General features: G+C 53.6%; 3 protein-coding genes across 3 annotated transcripts; 1 reads left to right on the forward strand and 2 right to left on the reverse strand.

Annotated features, from left to right (window-relative positions):
- Positions 1-981: 981 nt before the first annotated feature.
- On the forward strand, positions 982-2,280 carry J7T55_002603 (uncharacterized protein; the record flags this gene model as incomplete). The annotated part of the gene is made up of 1 exon (XM_053137693.1): positions 982-2,280. One exon carries the CDS (start codon positions 982-984, stop codon positions 2,278-2,280), a length of 1,299 nt encoding a protein of 432 aa, XP_052998472.1.
- A 409-nt stretch (positions 2,281-2,689) lies between these two features.
- On the reverse strand, positions 2,690-8,442 carry J7T55_002604 (fatty acid synthase; the record flags this gene model as incomplete). The annotated part of the gene is made up of 2 exons (XM_053137694.1): positions 2,690-3,693; positions 3,756-8,442. 2 exons carry the CDS (start codon positions 8,440-8,442, stop codon positions 2,690-2,692), a joined length of 5,691 nt encoding a protein of 1,896 aa, XP_052998473.1.
- A 934-nt stretch (positions 8,443-9,376) lies between these two features.
- J7T55_002605 (thioredoxin reductase) lies at positions 9,377-10,378 on the reverse strand (the record flags this gene model as incomplete). The annotated part of the gene is made up of 2 exons (XM_053137695.1): positions 9,377-9,765; positions 9,841-10,378. The coding sequence occupies 2 exons, from the start codon at positions 10,376-10,378 to the stop codon at positions 9,377-9,379; spliced, it is 927 nt and encodes a 308-aa protein (XP_052998474.1).
- Positions 10,379-10,696: the final 318 nt, after the last annotated feature.

Genomic DNA, 10,696 nt, shown 5'->3' on the forward strand with positions numbered 1-10,696 from the left:
AGTCTTAATATACGGGGCGTCTTGATCAGTTCATCCCATCGGCGCACTCGTCTGTGCTGTATTGTAAACACTCAGCGGACGGTCTATTGCCCCGAGGGCTCGTGCGTCCTTCCATTGTGTGGTACCACTTGAGCGGGTTGACAAGTTCACTCTCAGCCCAAAAATCGAGGTTAAGCGAGAACCTTACTCCAAGGCTGAGAGGGGCGAAGGTAATCTGTACTGGATGCAGCTCCACCGCGTAAGGCATTTTCAAACAGGGGTGGCATCGCTACGTATGTGATAAGGACTGGGGTTCGTCTCCGCAAATTCACGACGGAAGTCTACCGACTCCCGCGACACTTTTGCCATCGACAGAGCATTTGACTCGCAGTTTCGAGCAAGCCCCTGACGAGACTTGGCTAATGAACTCCCAAGCAGGAATATTCGGAGCGATAATACGTAGCGGAGGGGAGCCAGCACTTGAGTCCGTAGCTGGGAGAATTTGGGCATGCGTAGATATGCAGGCAAGGGCGCCTAGAGATGCATGATGCGGTATTACAGCATGGCTTGAATTTTAACAAAGAAATATTTTCAGTGCCCAGAAGCTGTCGTAAGCTATTTGTTTTCCTGAACGACGAGTATCTAGCCGGTAAATACGTTGTAGACAATCACCGTTCCAAATGATGGTTCTCATGGGGTTTAGCAACGCCAACGAAACAAAACCATGCTTATCATCTCAATGACCCGTTATCATGAATCAGATTAGGTTCACAACCCCAGCGGTCCAAGAACCTTGGTCAAGTATCCACCAGTCCGGGTATTCGGGTGCCATCTGCACACCCTTACGAGGCGCGATGCACGCGCGCTACCTCCACGTGGTGGTTCGCATGAACTTAATATTTAGCATTGTTTGCCCTTAAAACTTACGGATGTTTAGCTCTCCGATCATCAAAGTAAAGACATACATCTTCTTCACGTTGAACTCTGGACCGACAAGACACGATGTCTTCAGCCACAATTGCGGCCGGCCAGAGGGCAAGTTCATCAACGAAAAGGCGGGAGCAGCTTATTGCGACTTTGGAGGCCTTGATATATAACGATGATGTGGACCTGGACCTTTTTCAACCCGGAGTCCCTTGGCCTCAAGCACGCGATATTACGCAACAGCCTCAGAAACCTTTTCGAGCACCTTCTCCAGAAGAACGGGGCAATATTCAGCCCGACTACCAACATGACCCAGCAGTAGACTCCGCTATGGTGGACGCTGCGAACTACTCTCAGCTATACGCCGATCCCTTTCACTTTTTCGATCCAAGTCCTGATGGTGTCACGGAAAAGACTCCCTCATGGTTTTCACAAGATCCTGAAATCGGCTTGGAGAGTAGTGCCACCATCATTTCCTCCTACGCCGCGCCACCACCACCAACACCACCACAACATCACGGGCATAACGACGGCTTGCACGGCATAGCAGCATCTCATTACGGAAAAATAAATTCACCTCAACATGGTGGTCTCACCCAATATGACTTTTCCAAGCCATTGGCCTCACCACCGACAAGCCAGCCTTCCGAAGTCTCCTATCCCTCAATCTCCAAATCATCAAATCTCCCTCTCTTTGATTTCATGTCTTGGGACATGTTCATGGACTACGGCAATGGCGTATCAGCTGAGGCAAACGAGATGAATAACAATGATGGCACAAACAGTGCAGATGATTCTTACGACGATCGCCAAGCGTCGGTGTCACCGCACATGAAACACAACCAGCGACCGGTGCAACCACCTCCAGAGGCCACATCGCAGGTGGCAAAAAAGCGTCGCGTTCACCACCACCGCCCTGGCTCAAAATGCGCCTCGCCCTCGCCACCGCCCTGCAGACGGCCGAGTCAAGCCTCAGAAAAGTTCTGTCCACCAAAGGGCCAACGGGCCCACTCAGCCATAGAAAAAAGGTACAGGGCAGGCATCAATGAGAAGTTCGAAGCGCTGCGGGGCTGCATCGAGTCGCGCAAGCGTCCGAAGCAGGAGTCCCTGGGGCAAGCCCTGCGGCCCGAGAGCAAGGAGGGCGAGGGTGGTGGTACCACCACTGCCCCTGAGCGGAAGAAAGGGGCCGGCGGGGATGCGGCCAGCAGGATGAACAAGGCAGAAGTTCTGAGTGAGGCGACCGAGTACATCCAGCAGCTGGAGGATGAGAACGGCGTGATGCTGGACCAGCTTAAGATGCTCGTCCAGCGTTTGAGGGCGACACGGATGGCTCTTCAGCCTATGACACCGGTGTCGAGTGCTTCTTCGACTGTCTAATGTCTATGTAAATCATGTACAATATTATAGCGGACATATCTTGGACTCTTGGAATTTGTGAAATAGGTTTGACGGTTTTGATGCGGTGTAAAAGACATAATGATAGGCAGAATCTGTACATGTGTAGAAAACGAACAAACTCATTTGATGTTGAGCATTTGACACACCAAGACGAATGTGATCCGGGTCTGAATAGAAAGTAAATACTTATGAAGTGCTTGTGAAGACTTCGAAATGCATATTTTGTGCGTAGGCGGACCAAAACTCTTCAACCCAGTGTCAAAGACAAAAGAAACATAGAGTCCAGATCTTACAAATCACAATTCACCCCACTCCTACTTCGATAGAGAAACGAGAACGACAAACCAGAGTAAAAAACGGCAGCTTATGTCAAAAGAAATTCCCATGTCTACATCGCAGCAGCCAGCAGAGCCAGCTTTGGGGAACCTGTCAGCTGGACGACCATGTCCAGGTATGCCTTGTCAGTCGAGAAAGGTTTGCCCGTCACATTGGGAATCCATTTCCCAACCAGATCCTCCGTCCTAACCTTCTCACTGTCGACTGCATTGACCAAAGTCCGCCGGAAGAGCTTTGCCATCGACGACATCGTGCTAGAGTGGAACGGCACGTCGATGCCAGGCAGAGGAATGAGTGCCTTGCCGCCCTTGAGAGTGACATCCGTAGCGAGTCGGGACGTAGCGTCGGCCGCATGCTCCTCGACCAGCTCATTGCATCGCTTAGCGATGTCAGGGACTGAGTGACTCGCCTGCAGCGTGTCGGTGACCACTCGCAGGATGTCAAGGCACCGCTTGTCGCCAGCACAGACATACTGCTTGCCACGGATGTTAAGGTTGACCATCTCCAGCACAAGCCCCGTGCGCCGAGCAACACCATCAACCAGCTCCCGCAGGTGAGACTCGGTGAAGCCCTTGCGCACCCTCGACGGATCAACAGCAGCCATACCAAACCCACTGCGGCCTCTCGCGTCGCGCGGGACAGCCATCTGCATGAGCGTGCCACGGATGAAGACGGTCTTCAACGCTGCCTGCAGCGACCACACCTCGGTCATGCACCCGAGCGCGGCGAACTCTCCCAGCGAATGGCCCGCGAAGCACGCATTACGCGGCACTCGGCCAAGCGACTTGAGGTGCTCGTAGGCGGCCCTCTCGAGTACGAGGATGGCCGGCTGCGCGAACTGCGTCATGCTGAGCATGCCCTCCTCGTGTCGGAAGGTGAAGGAGCGCGACTTGGCGTGGAGGCCTTCGAAGAGCACCCTCCTGTCTGATGGGTCGCAGTCCTCCAGGATGGACTGCGCTGCTAGGTAGCTCTCACGGACGCGGGTGCCTTGTCGGCTGCTAAAGTTGACAGTCAGTGTCGCGGGGTTGCGCCTGACAATGTCGCTGAGAGAGAAACCTGATGTGAAACGATGGTCAGCAGTTGGATGAGAGATGTTTGACGAATACAAGTAGACTTACCCCAGTTGTTCTCAAAATACTCATCTGCTTCAGCCCAGACCAAGCGACTTGGACGACTCTGAGAGATCATGTCTAGCCCCATACCAGCAAACTGACTCCCCTGCCCGGTGAACAGGAATGCAGTCGGTGGAGCTTCGAGCTCAACAACACCAGCAACGACAACCTCATCCGATCCTTCCCGTTGGGCGGTGAAGCTGAGCACGGTGCCACCGTGCTGCATGGCGACCTGCTTGACCGAGACAGCCAGCGTGTCGCCCTGATACACGACAGAGCGGAAGTCACAGTCGTAGCGCCGCAGCGTCGAGACTGACGCGCCGGGAACTTCTTGCCTGATGAGCTTGAGGACTAGGGCGGCCGTCTGGTTGCCCTGGCAAATGGGCTCACGCCAGCCCGAGTAGCGGGCAAAGGCCGCCAGCGTATGGTTCGGGTTGAAATCCTTAGTGACTTCGCAGTACGTGACACTGTTGCTCGGGACGGCGATCTTGAAGGCTTGGCCTGCCTGTGTCTTCAATGCTTTTGCTTCGGGTAGACGCACTTGCTCCTCTGTGCGTGTTGCTCGCCTGTTCATGAAATCCGCGACCAGGTCTGCTCCGTTGGATTCCTGGGATTCCGGTTGCACTCGTGCGCATAACACTTTCTTGTCTTCCCCGTCTTGCAACCAGACATTGCCAGTTGTCTTACCGCTCAGCTCGCGATCCAATTCAAGTTCCAATGTCTGACCACTTTGGAATGTCTCCTCGGGGACAATAGGACGGAACCAAGACTTGTTCAGGAGGACTTGTACATCTGCCTCAGTAGCAAGCGGCAGAGTCCATGTGCTGTGACCTAGGGTTCCAAAACATTGAGAGTCTGGGACTCGCTCATTGAGGACCGAGAATAGGTAAATAAGACCAATAGCTTCTTCTCCGCCCCGGAAGAATGTCATGTGAAATTCAGCGTCAATGCCCGAGTCAGTGTTATGAAGGCCAACCAACCCCCATTCCACGGTCAACTTGTCACCAATGGCCAAGGTACGTTGGCCGTCTTTCACCGAGATGGTAGTTCGACGATGGAGAAGCTTCGCAACATCCCAATCTCTCACTAGCAATAATTGCCAGATGAGCGTCATGACCAATATGGTAGAGTACTCGATCGGGACTTCGCCAGCCGCACCGATGTGGTTGGGGGATTGGATGTCAAGGCCCACACCATCCGTGGCTGTCATCCACTCGAGAACTCGCTCCTTGGTGACTTCAACCGCGATCTGAGACATGGTAGGAGGCAACCTCCCCGCCGCAAGACCACCTGGGCCAAAGAAGACACGCCCGAGGAAGTCGGTCAAGCGATCACCCTGGCCCTCTCGCTCCTCTGATATTGGAGAATGAGGGCGAGAAATGTCGTAGTCAAATTTGAGCTCGAATTGGTTGATCTGACCGTCAGCTGTGTAGGGATTGAAGACCAAGATGGTAATGTTGTTGCCGTCGATCGAGACTCTGGCGTCAGCAAAACCCTCCTTGCCTTGTCCTTGACCGACGTACATCTCAGCAGTCGAGTACCCATCCTTGGTCTGTCCCGAGAAGCGCACTAACGCTCCAGGTTGCGCTTTGAAAACCAACCTTGCCGGGTTCTCATACGCTCGTCCATTACCAATCAACTTCTTGGTTCCCAGAAGCTGTCTGCCCCAGTGGCCCAGCTTAGATCCAAGTAAGAGAAGCCACAGATCGTTGTCTATATCTTCCGGGCAGTCTTGGGCGATCTGCAACTGGTCTGGTTCGATGGAGACATATGAGTCCCCAATCAAATGAACGAGCTCGTCGGCCTCGTACAGGGGTGAGGCCAGAGAGCGTGCAGCCTGTGACAAACCAACGCTAGACTCTTTGTCCAAGTACCCTTGTTCGATGCCCTGGAGGAATCGGGCCACGGGAACATCGGCCTCTTTGCAGTGCTGCAGGGCCACCGGGCCGGCAAGAGTGCAGACCCTTTCTGCGTCGCCGTGGAATGTGGCGTCGAGGTTTTCTGACTGCCACAATGGGTCCTTTTTGAACCAGACAGGAAAGTCGGCATCTAGAATCGGGATAAATGGAACAGGCTTGCGTCCTCTTTTGCCGCAGAGATCCAGGAAATAGTCGGTGTCCTCCAGTGACAAAAGATGGTGGTCCGCCTCGGGAAGCGTGGTAGAGATCACCTGTAGTTGTTCCTTAGGGTTTGTAAGGGCGTTGATGGCCTCAGATGATCCTCCAAAACGCTCTATGATCCGCACCATCCAGTCGTCCACTATCCCTCGATAGGAAGGATTCATCCACGTCCCAGTACGCTCCGGGTGCACTAGGTCAATAAGGCGTCGAAGCACGCCAAAGTAGGTCATATCGCAGATGTCTACTGGCTCCATCGAGTCGAAGTCCAGACCGAACCAGACTTTTTGGTGGTCCTCGTTAAGCCTGCATATTATTTCATCCCGGCGCAGAAGGAGGCTGGCCAACATCTTCTCCTTAGGCAGCTTAAAGAGGGTCTTGTCCATCTCTGCCCACAGCATCATGCCTCGTGTTGCGAGTACGTGCATGGCTTCGCCCAGATGGGAGATAATCGAGATGACGCCTCCTGCACCACTCTCCATAGTAGCTGACCAGTCCTCATCAGGGACACCCTGAGCCTCGACCATGGCCTTTTTGACAGCCGAACTCGTCTTGGCTTCTCGGGTGGTCATAACGCATGTGCCGATCAGGGTGGCATCAAAAGGCATTGGTGGCCGCCCAAACGCCTGTGACCACTCGCCAGAGATATAAGGCCAAGAGCCCTCAGCGTCTCCAAAACCACTGCCGCCGACCAGAATGACATTGTTGACCTCCCGTATGGCTTGGTAGGTCTCAAGTATAGGTTGGTGGAAGTCCTCTCGCGAGTGATGGCCTCCGGCCCGGCCGCCGGTCCATTGCAGGAGCACTGGTAGTGTGGGGTGCACTCTTGCGATGTCCAAGACCTGAAGAATCGCGTCTGACGACGCTGGCTTGAAACCGATGTATGACAGCTCCATGAGCTTGATCCACTCACCAACCACTGCCGCATCAGGAACGCCAGCGCCGATTGTGATGCCACCGATGGGGCAGCCCTGGCGCACTAACGCTGCGATCTGGGGGATCATCCAGCTGAGTCCGCGTGGGTTGGCATAAATGATGTTGAGTGTTATGAGGCGGCCGCTAGGGATCTTGCTCGCCAACGACTTGATGGCTTCCGCTAAAGAGTCGGCATCATGGTACCCGCCCGTTGCAAACTCTACATAAAAGCCGGCATTCATGATAGCAGCGACAAGATCGACGTCGCAGGTGGTTGGAGTCATGCCAGCGACCAGGACACGAGGCAGTCCCATGATTTCTGTGAACTTCGACCCGGATTGCGTACAGGTGTCGGTGTTTGATGCAGGCAAACAGCGTTCTGCCAAGTCGATACGAGCGTATGTCTGAGGATTCGGGTCGTTGGAGACGACGGACAGTAGAGGCGGAATGGCAGTCGTATACTTGGCTGCGCCGAATGTGTCTGTCGGACAGACGGTGTACACCCTCGTCTTGGGGTCCGATTTCATTTTGTTGATGAATGCACCCACACCTCCGGAGCCGCCAGGGCCAAAGTCCAATACCTGCCAGCGTCCAGACATGTGTCTCATAATACCAGGCCAATTAACAGCCCTAGGATAGATCAGTCGGCCGATCAGGGGACAGATATTGTCCGTGAACTCGCCAGCGTGGGCATCAAGAAATGAATCCAGCTCCCAGACCGGGGCCAGCATATCGCTTTTGTTGATGACAAACCTCTCCATTTTCTGGGCCAGCGCTGGTGTGCAGTCCTGAAGATGAGGGCAGTGAAAGGGATTCGAGACGGGAATGAACTGCAAGGAGCATTGGCCCTGACGTTGGGCAATGTTTGGCGTAGGTGCTCGAAGTCGCGCACAGAGAGCAACGAGGCCTTCGGGACCACCGGCCGCGACAAAAGAGTCAACGTCGTTCGTCAGCGCGAGGTAGAGCTTGCGATCAGCCGGAAGTCTCTCATTAACTGCATCCATCTCTGCGGACAATCTGGCGTAATCTATGCCAGCTACAGAAAGCATGGGCGAAGGAGTGCCCTCGCCTCGCCGCATACAATCAGTCGCGGATGCCTGAGAGACGAGATTCTTGTTGTCCCATACGGCGCTTGCACACCGCTCTCCGTAGAATGTGCCCGTCAGCACACCGTCAGCGACGACATAGAGGGACTCCCAGGAGCCTGCCGCTGCCATGCCGATGGCGACGAATAGACCCACTGAGTGGCCGGTGAATGCGGAGCTTGAGCGGGCTACTTCACCAGGTGTCTTGTCCAGACGCTTGCACAATAGGACGTAGCGGGCCATCTGCAAGATGGTTGTCACTGCCATGGTGGTCGCATGTGAGACTGTCGGAGACCGTTTGGATGGGCCTGTGATCCATTCCATGAGTCCTTGCTTGACATTTTCAGCCTTGCCTGCTGCTTCTGCCTCCTCGATAAGCAGTGGCTGGAGTATGTTACTGCAGTGTTGCAGGAAGTCTGCCAGCTCATCTGTGTATAGCGCATACAAATCCCTTAGATCTCTGATGGGGCGTCTCGAGAAGCCCAGTCCTCCCCAAACAATGAGCAGGGGGGTGTCACCCCCAAGGCGGAGTGAGGTCGGGCTCTGGTCGTGGATGGAAAGAGGCCTAGGAGCCATGGTGCTTAGTTTTCGAGTCGACTGCGACTGACACTTAGAAGCAAACGAGTGTGATTAGTGATTAAGTGCCTCTGGGTCGAAGGGAGTGTTATTGTTGCTGCTTCGATTTGATTCTATTGTCGACAAGCCACCATTCAGGAAATGTCAATGAACGGCTGTATTGAGGTAAGGATAGAGGCGACACAAGGAGTATTAACGATTACATTCGGAGACTACTGGCAATATCAACGTATTCTGAGGGCAGGATTGTATTGACTGGACGCATCACCGTCGTGGCTGACTCGTTACGTGGTCGATTCGGTTAGTGAAAGACAAAGGTACGGGCCACTTAGTCTCAGATGGTGGTGTTGCACCACTCATGGATGGCCACTGCAGAACTGTTGCAGGTGGTGCCACCGCTACTTGTGTAGCAGGCTGGGCACCCGCAAGATCCACCACAATGCACGTGGCATAGTACCGACACACTGTTCCCGGCCAATATCTGCCCTTTCAGGGGCTTTGCCTTCACTTGCATCCATCCCGTGGGCGGGTCGACACATGCAGGAACGAATTGTTAGACCTCAGCAATTCATCCCTTGAGGTTCGGTGTGGACCTACACAAACTGTCGTGAAGTTTAACGCCACGCGACAGGTTTCTCATTGAGATTTTTTTTTTTTTTTAATTTTGAAGGAGCAAATTACAAAGCATCACACAACCTTTCTATGTAGAGCCAGGGCCTTGTGTAAAAGACAGAGGCAGAAACGCACGAATTGTGTTTGAAGCAATTCCCCATATTTTTACACCAGAAGGGTACAATTTGATCCCGGTTCAGGTTCTTGAGCCGCCGTACTATCGAAGTTTTATGATATCCTCTGTCTTTAACACCTATATTGGGACCGTGGTATCAAGAATACTGCATGTGATCTTTCCAAGCAACCAGCATTGCGCAGCCAATCACATTTTCTGCATCCATTCAGCTTGCAATTGTTGAGCTGCCCCAGCCCCAGCCATGAAGCCTGTAGCAGAAGCGATCGAAACATACTTGTGTAGAGACGAGCAGTCGCCCGCTGCAAAGACGCCTGGCTGCGACGTCTCCTGAAAAGCCCCAAGCTTGATCTCGCCATTCTCATCGAGCTCAATGCCCATGTCCTCCACCAACGAACTGGCTTGTTCGGTTCCCGCGTGGTACATAGCAAATGTGTGCACATGGCCAGGCGCAATACCCTCTTCCGCCCCTTCCAGCACCACGTGCAGCCCATCCTCCTCTCCGCCTCCTGGCATCTTGATCATCTCCAGACGCTCGATAACAGCATCTTCCACATCACAATTTGAGACCTGTGCCGCTACAGCCCGAAGCTGCGTTGCAACTCGTTTATTCCCGTTCGTATATATACGAATACTCGAGGCAAATTGCTTACAAGAGCGTGCAACCCGCAACACTGTGGACGCCTCTGCGAAACTGTCCAGAGCGAGAATGCCGACCGAAGCCGCCCCGCGCTGCTCGTGCCCGTGACACAGCAGGCAGTGAACGACGCCTGTTCCCCAACAGTCCTCAAAGCCGTCAATAAAAGGCAGCAAGTCGCGCACACCTGTGGCGAGGACAACTTTGCGGCCTCGCCACTTGTTCCCAGTCTCATCGCGCGCCTCGAAGATGCTCAGGCCTTGAGCAGTGCCCGACACTTTCTCGATGGCTGTGACCTCTGCTTCTACCAGCTTGCATTGATCAGGATAGCGCTTTGAGAGCTCGGCTCGACTAGCTGCGAGGAACTCGCGGGGAGGGCGGTGGTCCCACGTCGAGACCATGTGCATCTCGGTGGCGTATTTGTTGCGATAATCGCCAGAGTCGAGGACAATCACATTATGATTTTGTCGACAGAGGGCCAAGGCGGCAGCAAGGCCTGCTGGCCCGCCGCCTATAACTAGGGTGTCGGCTGTGTCTAGTACTGCTGAAGACATTGTGAGACTAATTACTTGGAAAGTGATGATGTAAATTGAGTGTTGTAATTGTGCAATGTCAGTGAGAAGATCTAACGTTGAAGATATCCTCAGCAAGGCTTAAATCGGTTTTCTGAATTACGAGTCCAAAGTTTGCTTGACTGAGGCAACTCGTAGCAATATCAGTATCAGCCCAGTATGGCTCTACTAGATCGTGGTAGGTCCTATGCCCTACTCTGAGCTGGCCCGTTTCCATCAAATTCAGCGCTGTAAAACAGCTGATTTTGCCCAGATACCCTCGCTTTGAGTGGCCCCATGCAAGATTTCAGTGAAATGTGC

The sequence above is a fragment of the Diaporthe amygdali genome, assembly GCF_026229845.1.
Source record: "Diaporthe amygdali strain CAA958 chromosome Unknown NODE_3_length_2959817_cov_65_330692, whole genome shotgun sequence".
Lineage (NCBI taxonomy): Eukaryota > Fungi > Ascomycota > Sordariomycetes > Diaporthales > Diaporthaceae > Diaporthe > Diaporthe amygdali.